This window comes from Callorhinus ursinus, unplaced genomic scaffold (genome assembly GCF_003265705.2).
Source record: "Callorhinus ursinus isolate GAN/ISIS: 27379988/994484 unplaced genomic scaffold, GSC_fseal_2.0 scaffold41, whole genome shotgun sequence".
In the NCBI taxonomy this organism is placed as follows: Eukaryota; Metazoa; Chordata; class Mammalia; order Carnivora; family Otariidae; genus Callorhinus; species Callorhinus ursinus.
The window spans coordinates 12,147,629-12,164,307 of NW_027397103.1; the positions used below are offsets into that span (position 1 = coordinate 12,147,629).

The following is a 16,679-nucleotide window of genomic DNA, read 5'->3' on the forward strand; positions in this document are numbered from 1 at the left end:
AAAAAAAAAAAAAAAAAATATATATATATATATATATATATATATATACACACACACATATAGTTAAGCAGTGAATTTTGGGCACATGACATCCAGAAGGTGAGTCCAGAGATTGAAATCCTATGACTTCCTGCAAATAGATTGAGATAACCTTCTCTCTCTCAGAGACACATGACCATGCCCTCCCCCCGCCCCGCCCCCCAGTCTCGGGAGTGTTAGAGCTGCTGGGGAAATGGACCTCACCCTGTTGCCTCTAGTTTACATCTGATGGCTGCAGTCACTGGCCACGATCCGAGCTCAACATACACCATCCCTGCAGCCAGACATCTTCCTAGGCGTGGGTTGACTGCGGGGGCCTGAGGAGGGAATGTGTGGTGGCTGACTCCAGGTCAGGAAAGGGGGCACCTACCAGAATACAGGCCCCGAGTCCCGGTACCAAGCCCTCCAAGTGACTTAGGGGCCCAGCAAGTCACAGAGGCACTGCTCTGTGGCCTGTTCTCCATCCTGGGCTATTAGCATGGATCGCATTTGGGGGCATCTTTAATTTCTCCTTTATGCCACAGGCTCATTGGGCTCCCCAAGGCCCATGCCTGGCACAGAGTAGATGTTGAAAATACTCATTGAGGACGCCTGGGTGGCTCAGCTGGTTAAGCGACTGCCTTCGGCTCAGGTCATGATCCTGGAGTCCCGGGATCGAGTCCCGCATCGGGCTCCCTGCTCAGTGGGGAGTCTGCTTCTCCCTCTGACTCTCCCCCCTCTCATGCTCTCGCTCTCTCTCTCAAATAAATAAAATCTTTAAAAAAAAAAAATACTCATTGAACAAATTAGCATTCCCTTTTGTAAAGTCCTAACACCCAGCATCTCTGACTTGACCAGTGGGCAGGGATGGGGACAATGAGAGGCCTTAAGCCAAACGGCAATCAGGCTGTTCAGCGCAGATGCGTCCTCAGAGGAAAAGCAGGGCTGAGGGGAAGTGAGGGTGGAGAGCCAGCCCCGAATCGAGGCACACGCTCACAGAAAGGAATTGGGGCACACTGTCATGACTCCCGGTTTCCCCTTACCAGCACTTCTTGTCACCATTTTCCTGTGGCTCTTTTTTAATGTCATGATGAGCTCTAATTTGAGCCGCTTTTATTGTCCCCCGGAGACTTTTGAGTTGCTCTGTGGGTATCACAAAACCTGAAACCCAATCCATATATCCTGGGCTTTGGGGAAGTGGGACCATGGGTGCACGGGTCATTTTTAGCAGTCGTTGGAGTAGAGCCAAAGCTCCCAGAGATACGGCAAGTATTTGAGAATCGCCCGATCGGCTGTTGGAATTAGCCGTTAAGCAAAACAGTAACTGAACACTGGGGACCTTCTTGAACTCCATTTGGGTGGGAGGCCTTCCAGTGTGCGTGTCAGCCCCGAACTAGGACAGAAAGGTAGAGAGTTGAAACACAGCAGGCCAGGGACAAAGCAGCTGATAGAGGCACTCTCCTCTCCGCCCTTTGTCTGGGAGTTTCGCCTTGTCTCAGACTCACTTCCTTTCTTTGTCGCTGCACTCTAGTCCAGAGCTGTGCTGCCCGGTCGGATTTACTAACTAGCGGAAGAGAAACCCCAAGGGAGGCCCCGGGCTTGCGTTCCGTAATGAATCTGATCCAGGTACTCTGATGCTGTCTGGTACACAAAGGAATCCTGTTCTATGGATTGAAAGCAGAAATAAGGGAAGGGACGTTTTGGACATTGACTCGGGTCTCATTCACTTAATCATTTACAGGGGAGCAGATTCTTTGTTGTAGCAATTTCAGAAAAGCGCCGGCGTTTATCATTTGTCTTTTCCCGAGTGTACTTCCGAAAGACTTGACACACAATAAACAAAACCTAAACCTTTTCTAAAGCGCCACTTTCCCTGGCATGCTCTCTTTCAAAATCGAGCCCTCCACAGCCACCGAGCATCTTACCAACACCACGTTAATTGTCACCCCCCTGGGACTGACACACTTCCTGAATGCCACACTTTTCGGAAAGAAGTTACGAGTTTAGGCCATCCCGTCCGTCACAGAATTGAAAATGAGCATTGGCATCAGGCTTGGAAAAGTACATTTCATTGTATTTATTTTCCACAGAGAGGTTAAGAATATGGTATTGTCATTCTAAAGATGACCAGGATCCTCTCAGGACCAGCTAAACTGATTACTCAGGGAGATACCCGTAAAATAACAGAAATGTACATATTGACAAGGCAGCGGTGTCCACTAGCCTGCATCTGTGGTAAGCATCCTCAAAGCTTGTTAGAGACCAGCATGGGCTCATAGAAGTTAGCAGCCAGCACTGACAGGGGGCAAAAGGTAAATGAGCTGAGAGCAAACCTGCTGAAATTATTTGGTGCATGATTAAGCAACTTTGGGCTTAGGGCGCTGGCTTAGGTATACACCACTTCCTACCTAGGTTAGAGACCAGTGGCCCTCAGCTAGAATTTACAGGATTTCAAATGGTAAAAGCAGCTATTCAGAGCCTCAAAGGAAGCAGTTGTTAAAAAGGGCAGTACTTCTGTTTTTAGCACCTACGTCATCCTGGACCAAGAAGCATGAAGCGAGGGGCACGTTCACCGTTCCCATAATCCTCCCGGGTGACAGGAATTCTGCTAAAAATCAGTCTCATGCCTTCAAAGGTATTCAACAAAAGCTCTTTCCAGATTTTTTTTTTTCCCCTCTGACCTTTAAGCCTGTGCAGGACGGGCGGAGAAGGGCTTGCTCACCCATTTTCCAGGTAAGAAAAGAGGCCCACACTGTGACTTGTCCCGATTGGCACGGGGAGGTCACCCATCTTTGAAAAGAGCTAACACCCGTCAGCTCGTTATGCCTTCCTCCCCTGGAAGAAAGCAAAGGCCCATGGGATTCACCACGTCCTGGTAGCTGTTACTCTCTATACCATTCATTGTTGGCTAGACATTTCAGCCTTCTGCCACGTCTGGAGTAGCTATTTAAATCTAACGGTTAAACACTGCTTTCTCTTTTAAGCATCTTCTCTCTGACTAGACTCTAAGCTCCATGAAGACAGAGGCTCCCTCTCTCCCACCTCGCATCGCTCCCTACACCTCGTGTGGCGTTTTGAACCACGCAGGCACCTTCATAAAGAATCAGTTGATTCGAACGTTCCAGGGATGAGCTCCACTTGGATCATGTTATTGGCAGTGCATCTGAGGGAACAGATGTTCCTATTCAAATCCATGAAACTGGAAACATTAAAAAACAACAATCATGACATTGATTGATAGTGATATTTACTGTGTCAGACCGTGTAAGCTCAGCTATAAAATAGACTTGCATACTGTCATCTTTACATTTGGATTTCAAAGATTCTCAAACGTTTAAATAATGTCGCTTGACTCAGATCCTGATTCTTGCTTGATGCACTGTTTAGTGTTTCTTTATCGAATTACAGCCCTGTTCTTTGGAATGTCACCCTGCCTGAGAAAGCAGCACCTCTGGGTGCTTCAAAGATATTTTCGGTCTGTTACAAGAAAATATTTATCAGCTGGGAGGGCGCACACAGTGAAGATCACGGGAGATGCCCCAAGGCTGCAGAGGGCTGTGCCTAACTTGCTAAATACCTGGGTGGCCCTCGGTGGAACCGGTTTATAAAAGGTTGCCCCAGAACCCTTTAGTGTAATCCTGAGCACGAACGGACCTTCCTGAAAGGCTGTCTTTTTTTTTCTCCAACTCAGGTCGTGGACGGGCAGAGCTCCTCTGCATGAGTCCCTCGGCCGGCTTCCCCTGGCCTGCAGCCCTGGCCAGAATCTGCGCCGCGCTGCGGGGCCTCCGGCCTCGGGACAAGCAGGCGCTGCTCGCCCCAGCGGCGGCGGTCTCTGCGGTCCAGGCGGCCGGCAGGAAGGACCGCCCCGCTCTGCCTCCCCTGGATGAGATGGATCTTGAAGAGCAGTTTGTGAAAGGGCACGGCCCCGGGGGCCAGGCCACCAACAAAACCAGCAACTGTGTGGTGCTGAAGCACGTCCCCTCGGGCATCGTCGTCAAGGTAGACGTCCCCTCTTTGGTAAACGTCAGTGACACCTGCCCCTTCAGGCACAGCCTTCCCAGGCCTCAGGATAAAAATGCGATGCGGGGCTGCCTGGAGGCGGCTTCCTTCTTTACCTGGAAACCAGTCTCTGATCAGAGTATCCCCAGCTCTCAACACACCCCGAGCCCCTGGGAGATACTGAAATGCTTTCTCCCATTTCCTGGGTAGTAGGGGGTCCCGCTGGCTCTCAGTGCAGTCCCTTCTGAGTCGCCAGAGGGCCCCGAGAAGGGACAGCAAGGCAGGCTTTCCATATACCAATGACAGGGCAGGCCCCGGTGGGCGCAGCGCCACACGTGGACAGTCGTCACCCTCGCAAGCCCTTACGCCTTGTCTTCCTCATGGTGCAGGTGTGGATTCAGGCACAGAGAGGCTAGGTAACTTGCCTGAGATCCTACAGCGGCAGGCGTCAACCCAGACCAAGCCCAAAGTCTGTGCTCCCAACAACTCTTCTTCACTGCCAGGTTTTTGAGCCAAGAGCCTATCAGTTAAAACCTCAATCGCTTTTCTTTCCCTCCTTGAGAAAAAGTGTCATTCATAAGCCACACATAACATTCTGAAACCTGACAGGATTTTTGTTTAACTGTTTTATACACGTACTGCAGATTTGCTTTCAGTACTCTTCTCTCGCTCTCATTTCACAGAATTGTTTTTCGAATAGCTTTGCAACAAGGCACTCGCCCGTAGTAACTCAGGGATGACATAATCAACGGTATGGTTGACTAATAATAAAGATGCTATCTTCCTCCCTGAGACAGAATTTTATGTTTATAAATGGTGCAGACGGAGGGCTTGTTCCCTGGCCACAAGCTAGACATATCAGTTGATATTTTCAAAATTATCTGGGGACTTTAAGTTATCTGAAGGCTATCATTGCTTCTGAACAAAGCAACACTCTTAATTATAAAACCATCACCGAGAAAGCTGCGTAATACAGCTGGGGGGTGCGACAAGGTGGAGGCTGATAAGAGGCAGGAAGGAGGGCGTACGGTCTTCGCTGTCACGGACTCCCTGGGATTCCTGACCAGGGGCCTTGCCTCTCGGGCCCGTCCCCATCTATAGAGCAAATGGGTTGAATTCCACAATCTGAGATCCTGTCCAGAACAAATTTTTCACATTATAAAATATTATCTCTTGCAGTGCCATCAGACAAGATCGGTTGATCAGAACAGAAAGCTCGCTCGGAAAATCCTACAAGAGAAAGTGGATATTTTCTACAATGGTGAAAACAGTCTTGTTTACAAAGAAAAACAGGAGGCAGAGAGGAAAAAGCAAGAGAGGAAAAAAAGAGCAAAGGAAACCCTAGAAAAAAAGAAGCTCCTGAAAGAACTCTGGGAATCCAGTAAAAACGTCCACTGAGAAAGAATCGAAGATGCTTTTCTGTTGTTGTACTTGTTGTTTTTAAGATGTTTACATCCAACGTGGGGCTTTAACTCACAATCCTGATCCCGAGATAAGAGTCACATGCTCTACTGACTGAGCCAGCCAGGCACCCCGGAAGGAATCGCAGATTCTAACTAAAGAGCCTGCCAGATGCAGGACGCCTGGGTGGCTCAGTCAGTTAAGCGTCCGACTGTTGATTTCAGCTCAGGCCATGATCTCAGGGTCATGGGATCGAGCCCCACGTCAGGCTCCATGCTGGGCACGGAGCCTGCTTGAGATTCTCTCTCCCTTTCCCTCTGCCTCCACACCCCCCACCCCCCCCCCGCTCCACTCTTGCTTGCACACTCCCTCTCTCTGAAAAAATACAAATTTAAAAAAAAGAACCTGCCAGATGCTTCCAAGGAAATGGTAGAGAGTACCATTCCATCGCAAGCGTTACTCTAGCATTTCTGTATTTCTGACAGACTTAACATTTTAAATCAAAACTTTTTAAATGGCGGACTAAACTGGGATGAATAGAGACGCACATTTTGAGAATAAAACCATAGAGACACACACAGAAGACATTACTACAAAAGGACTGGCTAGCTACTTTTCATGGGGAGGAAGGGTGGTCGTGATAGGACACCCGGAGGGGCTGTGGATGGCTGACAAAGGTCTTTCTGGACCTGGGTGGGTAGTTAGAAGGATGTCACCATATTTTTTTAAGCTATACATTTGTGTGATTGTCTTGTTATCAAAGGTTAAAAATAAGCACTAATAGTAAGGAAGGTCCATTTTTGGGGGAAAACTATGGAATGGAGTCAAACATTAGTGGCATTTTTGGGGCACCTGGCTGGCTCAGTCGGTGGAGCATGGGACTTTTGATCTCAGGGTCGTGAGTTTGAGCCCCATGTTGGGCGTAGAGCTTATTTAAAAAAAAAAAAAATACACATGACATTGCCTATGTGTTGATTTATAAGTAGATTTATAAGATGAGTTTCCAGAAACCTGATTTGTGAATTTGCACAATGCCATCACTCAAGCTGGATTTGACCCTACGGTTGTTTGGGGTTTTTAGGCAGAGGTAATAGCTTCGCTTGTCAGAATACATCTGGGGTTCACCCATGAAACAAGCAGGGGAAAAACCATGAGGGGAGAAGGCCACCGTCAAGACAGTCTGCAGTCAAAACCAGCCCATTCGGCAGGCACAGACCGAGTGCCCAGTGCCTGTGTCCGAATACACATTGAAGGCAGCCAGGTAAGGCTCTTCTCACCTCGATGCGAACTGGTCTGGAAGCTTAAGCATTGTGTGCAAGGCTCTGGAGACCGGTCGCAGCATCCAGGACCCGTCCCCATGCGGACCTCCATTCAGAAGGTAGCCAAGCGCCTGGAAGGGTACACGACAAGCAGGTCACGGCGGGAAGAGAAATTTTGGGAGCTGTAGACAGGAGGGACAGAGGCTTCAATCTCTCTCCTCTCGTGCCTTCTGGGGTTTGCTGTGCATGAAACAGAGGTAGACACACCCGCTCTTACCGGCCTTTCGACCTGTCATGGCTGGGCCCTTACCTCGTGCCTGCAAAACTGACCCCATCCCTCATTTGTCTGTCTCCCCCTCACCACTGAGGACCACCATCTGCGTCCTCAAACACATCCAGCGCAAGCGGGCCTTCCCCAGCCCCGGGGCAGGGAATTCTCCCGGTGAGCACCTGAGGTAGCTAACTGGAGTTTAGAGGCTGCGCTGTAGGAGAACTAGATTCCTGCAGCAGGACAAGCACCTGGAAGCCGAGGACGGCCTCATGGTGGGCAGGCCGTGGGCAAAGTCAGTTACGCCGCGTCCACTAACATTCTTGCTTTCTTCCCCGGCGCACACGGCCATCCGCGGCAGTCACAATGCACCGTGACGCAACTTCGTCTGACCCCCGCCTCCTGACTTAGGCAAACGCCTTCTTCCCTCAGCCCGTAGTGGTTCTGGCATTGGCACAAAAAATGTTTCTGGGGCCAGGCAGGCAGACCCTCTATGGCAGGGATCTCCCACTCTCGGAGGAGGAGCTGTTTTTTGGTTTGTTTTTAAAGATTTTCTTTTTAAGTCACCTCCACACCCGACGTGGGGCTCGAACTTCGAAGCCCCAGATCAAGAGTTGCACCTCTAGTGACTGAGCCAGCCAGGCGCCCCTGAGGAGCTGTTTTTTAAAATACCACTTAAAAAAACAACAACAAAAAACACAAGAATTCAAGGAACCCACACCTTAATACAAATTGTTAATGAAAATAAGCTTTATTACATCAAGTAATAAATACATACAAAGATGCAAACAGTTTTAGTCATTTTCTTCCAGATGTTTGGATCAACTTACAGAAAAAGCAGAACTGAAATCCACACACAGTCTTAGTAGGAAAATTTGGAGGGGGGGGTTCTTGTTAGGTTAGGTTTGGTAGGTTGCTCTTTCTTCTGTATTTATAACTTGTGCATTTTTTAAATTGACCTCAAAGCACTAATAGTCATGCAAGCAAATGCTTAAGCACAAAAGAAGTTACATTAAGCGGAATCCACACGGTGTGGCAAACGTACGCACTCAAAAAAAAAAAAAAAAACCTCAGAGTTGTATTAGCTTATGAAAAAGAACGGAGAACAATCTGGGTAACGTAACTGGGATCTTTGCTGTGAGACAGGTATCTTTTACGTGCATCTTTTAAATCAATGCTTAAAAAAAAAAAAAAAAGAACAAAAAACCCTGGGTAGTTCCTAACTATTTAAAATGTAAATCCTAGTCAACTGCAAAGTATTTCTCAATCTCAGAGCCTCATGAACCATGGGAGGGACGTGGGAAGGAGAAACCAAACCGTTACCCTTTTGAAAACAAGAGTTTCATCTGAACATGGGAGATGAGCTGTAACTTCTGGTCTTGGACGAAGATGGTAAACCTTCCGCCTGGCTAGGCAGCTAGGATCGGGCGTTCCGTTCCGTTTCGGCCAAGCACTCTCGAACCAGTCCTCTGGCGTGAATGATGCCTGGAGGAGGAGCAGAGGGCTGAGGATCGTCCAGCAGAACCCACTCCAGGAGAGGAAGGGGGCCCTTCACAACCCAGCTGGAAAGCCCCCGCCCTGGGAGGGAACTCGGGACCTGCATCCCAAGCACCCCGGGGTTCCAGCGGTGTGGGGAGACAGACACGAGCGTCCCATCCCTCCTCGAAGGCCTTCCCTCCTCGCCCAGACTCCTCTTCGTGGCTCCTACCAACCCCTTCCCGCCCACACGGGGACGGCCAGCAAGCTCTCCGTGCACGCCAGGCTCTCAGAGGACGCAAGCAGATGTGTCCCCGCCCGCCTTCGTCAAGCCTGCCCCACTGTGGAGAATCCAGGACTCCAAATCCTGATTTTTCTCTGGCTTCTTCATAGTCTACGTTCTAGAAAGGGCTTGTCCGGCGTCCAGCCTGCACACTTAGGATGCAAGACTGCTCATTTATGTTCACCCTTGGTCCACCGTGACGTTGCCCGCCAGGTGCCAAGAGCACCTTCGGCCCTACCACCCCCTGCCCATCTCTTCCCTCTGGTTTGGTGGTTATGGTTTGGTTGTTGCGTTTGGGTGGTGGTGGTGGTGGTGGCCTTCAGCGAACGCCATGAGACACTTAATCTCGTTTTAACAGACACAAAGAATCTACTCCTTCTGAGAGAGGACCGCCGGAGGGCACTGTGAGTGACATCCCCAAGTCACGCAGGCATCCACATCTCACAAATCTTATCTCTGAGCTTCAGAAGACTTTTTTCTAGAAAAGGCCAGGCAGTAAATATCTCGGGCTCTGCAGGCCACACGGGCTCTGTCACAACCACTCAAGCAGCTGTTACAGAAGCAGTGGGTGTGGCCATATTCCACCAAACCTTTTTTATGAACGCTGAAGTCTGAACTGCAGAGCATTTTCACGTGTCATAGAATCATTTTCCACCATTAGAAACTGAAAACCGTGCTTGGCCTATCAGGCACGGTTTGCTGACCTCTCCGCCCTGCGCCTGACCCCCCCGTACCCTTTATGACCCTTCTTCACCCTGTTACGACACGCACTGGGCTGGCCTGGACTTGACTACCGGTCCGCGTGACCGTGGGACCAGCTGCTCACGCAGCACATGCCCTGGGGCCACCACGAGGCATACCCATCGGTTGGCCTGAACCTGCTGCCTTTTTTGGGGGACTGCAGGTCGCCCGTTAGACTCTGGGATCCAGCGTCTTCCCAGGGATTTCCACTCGCATAACCAGAACTCCAGGTGTCAGGACTGTCTTGCTTCCCCTGCCTCCAAACAGCAGTCCGGACGCAGAGCAAAGCCCACCTGCCCCCCCACCCCACCCCGTGCTGGATCGGGGTTAACCCCACCTCTCCCCAAGCCCTGTCCAGGTCCAGCCTCTCTGTCCACGAAGGCTTCATACACACCAGCGAAGCCTGCTGCCGTGGGCCGGAGCCTGTCCTCACCAGCCATGCCCGCCGCCGTGGATCCATGGCCCTCCGCAGCAGGCCCCCTTTATGCCCCAGATTTATTGCCGGCGTGCCTCTCCAACCTTCCCCAGAAACACCAGATCGCTTCTGAAATTAAATTCGCACCTAGGCCACAGCTGCTCTGCCCTGCCACCTTCTAAAACAGAAATTCCCTTCTCCCCTCCCCTCCAGCGGCTCGGTGAGGTGGCAGCCGATTTCGCCTCCCCCTGGAAGCAGCGGGTCAGTCCCGTCTTCAGGTGAGTCACTGGGTTTCTGCGACATCATGCTCCTGCCCTCCCACCCGCCCTCCTCAGTCCTGAAGGAATTTCAGTGCTTTTGCTCTCCCCCCCCAGACTGGGACAGACCTATACGCCCCCTCGGGCTCCCCTCCAAAGAGCTGACAGCAGAGGGCAACCCAGGACCTAGGACCTCCCGACTCCCCGGCCCCGGCCCACCCAGAGAAGGAAGCCTGGCACGTTTGGCCTCCCGCGGCTCCCTGGGACCAGCAGCCAACAGGAGCCGAGCAGGCAACAAACAAAGCGGCAGGATCTGGGCTACAATTTTAAAGCATACGGACCCTCCCGGGAGGCACGCAAGGCCTTCCCGTCAGATCCCAAGGAGAGTGTACATCCCACGGACCGGCCCACCCCTGCCCCTGCGGACGCCTCCACATCAGAGTAACAAAACGGGGGCCCCTGGGGCACAGGGGACCCTCCCCCCACCCCGAAGAGAGTCTCTCACAACAGTTAGCGCCCAGCAGGGAGGCGGCACCCGTCGGGGAGTCCGGGTCCCGCCACTTACCTCGTTTTAGTCTCTCCATGGCACTCTTGCTCCCCGCGTAAGTGGGTCTAATCTCTTTCCCCAACTCCTCGATGATGGCCAGCAGTTCGGCATATTTGCTCTGGGGTACCTGGCTGTTCCCTGTTCCCTAGAGTCAGAAGGAAGAGTTTACGTGGATCGAACCCTTCCCTGACCCCACGGCCACGGTCAGGACCGCACCACAGGCCAGCCACGGCGAGGACAGGGCAGGGGGGAGGCCCGCCCAGAGGCAGCTGCTGCCTCCGCCGGGGCCAGGCCTGTCCGCCCTGAGGAAGAACCACAGGCAGAGAGCTGGGCCTCTCTGCCGTCCTCCTACACCCAAGGAAACCACCAGCGGCCTCCAGAAGGCTTTCATCCTCTCGAATGAGAAAAAGGAGGACGGGCTGGTCTCAGCGAGCGCTGGGTACTTGCTAGGACCCAGGCGGAAGCGCAAGCACATCCCGGGGAGGACAGTCCAGAGCAGGGGGATGGGATGGGGGCCACACCCTGGGGTGAGCAGGACCACCAATAACTGCCAAAGGCCAACTGGACAGAACACAGAACGTGTTTCAATTCACCCATTCTGCCCCCCGCCGGCAGGGCCCACCCCACAAAACCCCTTCTTCTCTAGACTCCCCCCGCCACAGCCCAAGTAAGCACCCCGACGGGTGAGGCTGGGGTCCCCGCGGGCCCCCCCAACCAGGCCCTCGCCTGCTCCTCCCTCCTCCGCCGCCGTCTCTGTCTCCGGGCCTCCAGGGCCTCCCTCCTGTCCCTGCTCGGCTCCTCAGCGCCCTCCGGGTGCCGCCTCCTGGCCCGGCGGTCCTCCTCGCCCTCCTCCCATGGCCGCTTCCTCCAGGGCTCCCGTCCCAGGTCCCATATGTGCTCCTGGGACAGCACAGCCTGGCGGGGCATGGCCGGCCACCACCCTCTCGCAGGGCCAGCCTCCGTGGCGACCCCAGAACGCGGCCGCGTTCCGATGACAGCAGAGAACCCGACGGCAGCCACGGCCTGCGGGCACCGAGGCGGGGGCCTGGCCCGGTCCCTCCACCGGCGACAGCCAGTGAGGCCAGTGGCAGCGTTGACCCCGCTCGACGGCGAGGAACTGGGTCTCTGCGAGGTTGCCAAGCAGGGGTCAGGTTTGTAAGTGGCAGAACCCCGTAGAAACCCCTGCGGCCTGGCTCAAGGGCCCCCATTCCCGAGGAGGCGCATCTGGGCTCCGGGAGGATATGGGCCCTGTCCTCCTCTTTGCTGGGGCCACCACCTTGCGGAGAGTGAGTGGGAACGGGGTCCCCTCTCCTCTGTCCAGGCTCAGATCCAGAGCCCAGGTCAGGCCTTACTTCCTCAGGAATCCGGTACAGAGACTCCGGCCGCAGGGACACACGTGGGTGGTGGCTCCAGCAGGGCCTGCAGCACTCAGGCCTTCCAGCCCCCCGTGGGCTCTCCGCCCCCATCTCTTGGTAGCCCCGTGAAACAGCCTGCCACCCCTCTGCTCCGACGCCCCGAGGCTTGAGACCTGAGGTCGCAAGGGCTGGAGGTCGACGCAGTTCGGACGACTGTTCCACTCCATCATTTCTACCCCGTCCCACCGGCTCTCCTGCCCGGACGGCGGGAAGCAGGTCCCCTCGGTGCCCAGGCCAGCCCCGGAGCCCCTCCCGCCCCACAGCCCCCACTACCGTACCTGGGTGTAGCCGAGAGACGGCGGCCCGTAGTCACTCAGCAGCTGGCGGTACTGGGAGGATGTTGCCATACTGGTGGAGGGCGGGTGGACGCTCCCAGCTATGGAGAAGAAGAGAAGAGTCAGGAATCACGTGACTGTACCCAAAGCAAAGGCTCTGGGTCCCGAGACAGTCCCCCGACCCAGGACGCATGCCAGACAGCGGTCTCTTGTCTTCATAGGACAGAGACCCTGCCCTGCTCCCGTCCTCTAGTGTGGGGATGGCCGGCGCTCAGCCCAGACAACGGGAAAACGTAGCTCACAGGCCACCACTCCTCCCACCCAGCACCACGGCAGACATCGCTCCTCAGTCCCAGGACCCCTCCCCATCCACCGGCCAGGCCTGGTCGCAAAGATGGAATCTGCGGCTCCTCTTGGCCCCATCCTTGCTGGCCACTTTTCCCTGGGTCCTGCTCCCCAGAAGTGGACGACCAAGAGCCACATCACCGCCACAGGAGCCCAGCTGCTGCGGAGGCTGGTCTATATCCCATGCGCCCAACTCTTTGCTGGACATATGCTAAGGAAGACAGAGGGAGGGTTCAGAGGCCTAACCCTGGCCGGAGACTGGTTCACTGGACACCAAGTCAGGAGCCTGGAGTGTGTCACAGTCTCTCTGTGTGTCCTCGGTAGCCTCTCAATCTCCCTGAGCCCCTGTGGTTCCCTCCCCAAAGAGGGGACAGGATTCATGACAGTCTGACTCTACGCCGGGATGGCTCACACCCCAAGGGAGGGAGGGACAAGGCCCCGACTATGGACTGCAACACTCAGACACCCTGTCCCTCAGCTGTGAGGGACCACGTGGGGACAGGGCCCGGCTAAGAATGGAGCCTCCTGGATGCGGGCTGGGGAGTCATCAGCAGGGAATTTTCCGGCTCCGGCTCAGTAGCTGGAAGCATGCAGACCCATAATGGCGTCCAAGTGGCCATTAGCGGGTAGCGGATGTCCTGCAGAATTACAAACAGCGGTAACCATGGAGAATTTACCTAGCCCTCCTCAGCAGCCGCCCGCCTGCCTCCACGCCCAGTCGAGGAGCAGCTCCCCCTCTGCCTGCCGCCCCCAGAGCCAAACGGTCTCTCAAGCACACGGCGGACTCCGCAGACTTGGCCCCGGGGATGGACAGCTGGTGCCAGGCTGGCCAAACCGACCAGCTGCTCATCTGGTGTGAGCAAGGGAGGGGACAGGGAGGAAGAAAGCTCAGGAGCTCCAGCTGGTGGAGTGGAAGGGGCCCTCGGGGAGCCCTGGAGCCCCTGACCATAAAGAGGCAGTCTGGAGAGGATGGGCGTTCTCCTGAGCCACACACCACAGAAGAGGCTGGTACCCCGACACCATATTGTCCCTCTGTCCAGGGGCTGGGGACAGCTCTGTACCCAAGATGTCTTCCCCGCTCTCGGGCCTGCCCTGCATTTCACCTCCCCCACCCCAAGCCGGGGCCCAGGTTTAGGCTCAAATGTGGGGTGCCCAGTCAGGAAACATGGATTCTGCCACCTCTAAGCCGGTAAGTGGGCACATCACCGGGCCACTCCTCGCGCCAGTCGCCACGCCTCTAAAGTGGGGACGTTAAGACACCTGTGCTTCGGGCACAGACTGCTCGGGATGGGACGAACTACTACCATGTCTGTGACCGCCATCCGAGGCAACCACAGATGTGCAGTGGCCAGAGCACAGGAGTGGGGCAGCGTGGGTGCCCCCCAAGCACCCCTCACCAGAGCAGCCAAACAACCCCAACTTCCTGAACCTTCTGAGGTGGGCAGTGAGTGTGGTCTTTGCAGCCCCAGATCTGGGTTCCAGTTCTGACCACCACAAGAGAGCACACCTCTCTGGAAGGCCAGGATGCTAAATGCAAGACCACGGTGGTACGTACCCCTGCAAAGCAGCCCCGTGTCTAGGAGATTCCAGTTCCTGGGCAGGTGAGTGGGACTCGGGTGTGCATTCCCTGCACCACCCTTTGCCCTCACCTCTTGCTGCTCGGCACTGCTTCTCACCTCCCTGCCTCCCATCCCATCTGCTCTCCTACAGACAAGGGCCTGGACCAGGAGTTGCTCTGGCTGTGTGACCTTGGACGAGACCCTTCCCTCTCTGGGCCTCAGTTTCTCCATCTGTTTGAGGCAATAATTCCCAACAGACTGTCTAAAGGCTCTAGATGCCAGTCTTCCAGGGGCTAGGGTTAGGTCTCAGGTGGGGGGCTAAGACAGGGAGGGAGGAGAAATCACTGGGTTTGGGTTAGGGGGAGAATTGGGCAACAGCTGAGGGCTTGCCTTTCCCCTCCCCAGGTGACGTGGTCAGTGACCCCAATTCTGTGTCAGTGCCAGGCTCTTACTCTGCTGAAAAGGGGGGTGTGTGTGTGTGCGGCCCTGGGGAGAGTTGGCAGAAGGGCCCTGAGTTCTACTCATGCCCACTCCTTCCGGCAGACACGGGGAGGGCCAGTGCATCCGGCTGCAGGAGGCCAGGGAGAAAACCAGACTGGGCGTGAGCACGGCCGCTCCGAGCATCACAGACAATGCACGCAGTGTGCGGGGACCAGGGAGGGCCCGGAGCCGGGGGAGGGATTGGCAGAGGCCGGCAGCTCCTGGGGCCAGGCGCAGCTCCCCGCCCCCACGCCAGACAAAGAGCGGCCTGGGCCTGGGGAGCTGGCGGCCTTCCCGCCACTTGGGGCGCCTGGGGGGGGGATGTGCTCTCGGGCGGGGAGGCGGGGGCTTTGTCTAACTCCGCCACTGCCACCGCCGGCCAGGCCGCGGCTTGGCAACCCGTGAGCAGGAGGCAGGGCTGGAGGGCGTGAGGGATGATGACAAGGAAGCCAGAGGAGCGGCAGCGGAGAGTCCATCTTGGATGCAAATGGCAGGGGGAGAGTGGGGCTTTCTAAAGGGTCCATGGGGAGGGGCGCAGCCCCCCCCATCAAAACACCAGATATCTGGGGACCTCAGCAGTCCTCCTGGAAATCACCGCAGAAGAAAACCTGTGCACAGGTGCCAGCCAGCCCAGCACAGAGCTTCAGGGGTCCTGAGTGGGTGCCCCTGTCACTTGACCCCAATCCCCGCGGGTCCCAGTTTAGGGCACCTGCCTCAACTATACTAGGCCAGGCCTGAGATTTCCAGGGTGTCAGGCCTGGCAGCAAGACCTTCCGCCCTGCATCCCCCAGAGACAGATGAAGTAGGCAAGGAGAAATCCTCTCTGGGCCACAAAGCCTATCTCTGGAAGGTCTGCAGACCCCAAAGGTGGTGAGAACATTTGAGAAAATCGTGGCTGTTTGCTCTTGGGACGCAGACCCCAAATTGAACCAATTCAACTTTGCCCCCACCCGCAACCTGAATCTTAACCCTTTCCAACCCCCAAATCTGTGTCCGCTAAGTTAAAATACATATACATATATATATTGATTTTCTGGGTCTCTCTTCAGATTTTTGGAGTTATGGAGTCAGCGTTGGGAGACAAGGCCCAAAACTTGCGGCCAACTGCCAACGTGGCATTTCTGACCAGCAAGGCCAATCCCCTCCCCCCACAAGGCCTCTGCCCCCTCCCCCCTCGAAAGCGCCTGCTTTTTTGGAAGTGTATTTCCAACCAAGGGTCTAAGGGAAAAAGACCCAGGCAAAGGGGAAAAGCCCGTCACACCCTAACCTCACCATCTTCCTTCCCCCAACCCAGCTCTCCCCTTGATCCCTGGGACAAGCCCCTGGGCACAGCCTGAAGCTGCCTGACAACTTCTGGAGGAGTTTCCTGGGATCGCCCAGCTCCAGCCCCCGGGAAGGGAGAGGACGCCCCTCCACCCCCGGCTTCCGCAGAAGGGGCCTTCGAAGCCCAGACTTGGGAGCTCCGGGATGCCGGGTCTGGGCTGAAACGCCGCCCTCACCCGCCGCCCGAAGGCACTCAGACGCCCCCAGTCTTCTCCAACTTCTGTCACTCCGCGCACGCCTGAGGGGACATCCGGCGTGCCGCGCTGTGGGCACCCCAGCTCCGGCGCGCCGGGCCGAACCCCCACCGATGATCGAGTCCCCTGCACCGCCGGTGACCCCAGCGGCCCCGCGCCCTCAGGGGCGCCTGCACCTGGCACGCTCGCCGCCCCCGCCCTGTCCACGCAGGGCCGGCCTTGCTCCCCTGCACCCCTGCGGCCCGCCTCCCGACACCCAGCCCCAGGCCCGCGCCCCCCGCTCCCCAAGGGCGGCCCGGGCCCCGCGCCCCGCGCCCCGCGCCCGGCGTGGCCCGGCCGCTCCCGACTCCCGCCGGCAGGGGCCCTCGCCGAGCCGCCCAAAAGCCGGAGGAAAAAGGAGCAGAGAAAAGCCTCCCCCGCCCTC

The 16,679-nt window shown here is 55.6% G+C and overlaps 2 protein-coding genes and 1 long non-coding RNA gene across 4 annotated transcripts in view; 2 read left to right on the top strand and 1 right to left on the bottom strand.

The window, feature by feature from the left end:
* The window catches only part of MTRFR (mitochondrial translation release factor in rescue), a 12,323-nt gene extending 6,901 nt beyond the window's left edge, over positions 1 to 5,422 (top strand). Inside the window, exons 2-4 of one of the 2 annotated variants that reach the window (XM_025889703.2) lie at positions 1,555 to 1,644; positions 3,710 to 4,017; positions 5,197 to 5,422. In XM_025889703.2, the coding sequence (XP_025745488.1) occupies positions 3,736 to 4,017; positions 5,197 to 5,415 (501 nt within the window). In that variant the 5' untranslated portion in view covers positions 1,555 to 1,644; positions 3,710 to 3,735 and the 3' untranslated portion in view covers positions 5,416 to 5,422. The remainder of the gene's footprint in view (positions 1 to 1,554; positions 1,645 to 3,709; positions 4,018 to 5,196) is intronic. The other variant, XM_025889704.2, reaches the window with a different exon arrangement.
* A 2,255-nt stretch (positions 5,423 to 7,677) lies between these two features.
* Positions 7,678 to 12,455, bottom strand: CDK2AP1 (cyclin dependent kinase 2 associated protein 1). Its single transcript, XM_025889706.1, has 3 exons — positions 12,358 to 12,455; positions 10,683 to 10,809; positions 7,678 to 8,430 (listed from the first exon to the last, which is right to left on the bottom strand). Exons 1-3 carry the CDS (start codon positions 12,424 to 12,426, stop codon positions 8,363 to 8,365), a joined length of 264 nt encoding a protein of 87 aa, XP_025745491.1. The 5' UTR covers positions 12,427 to 12,455; the 3' UTR covers positions 7,678 to 8,362.
* Positions 9,560 to 10,356, top strand: LOC141370647 (uncharacterized). The gene is made up of 3 exons (XR_012374896.1): positions 9,560 to 9,675; positions 10,074 to 10,138; positions 10,235 to 10,356. It is a non-coding gene; the product is annotated as an uncharacterized lncRNA (long non-coding RNA).
* Positions 12,456 to 16,679: the final 4,224 nt, after the last annotated feature.

Bases quoted from the DNA above. Each gene is read 5' to 3' on its own strand.
- CDK2AP1 (XM_025889706.1), bottom strand. From the start codon at position 12,426: ATGGCAACATCCTCCCAGTACCGCCAGCTGCTGAGTGACTACGGGCCG. The intron at 10,810-12,357 runs GTACGGTAGTGG...TTCTGACTCTAG, and splicing joins CGTCTCTCGGCTACACCCAG to GGAACAGGGAACAGCCAGGT. The intron at 8,431-10,682 runs GTAAGTGGCGGG...CTCCTCCTCCAG, and splicing joins CATGGAGAGACTAAAACGAG to GCATCATTCACGCCAGAGGA.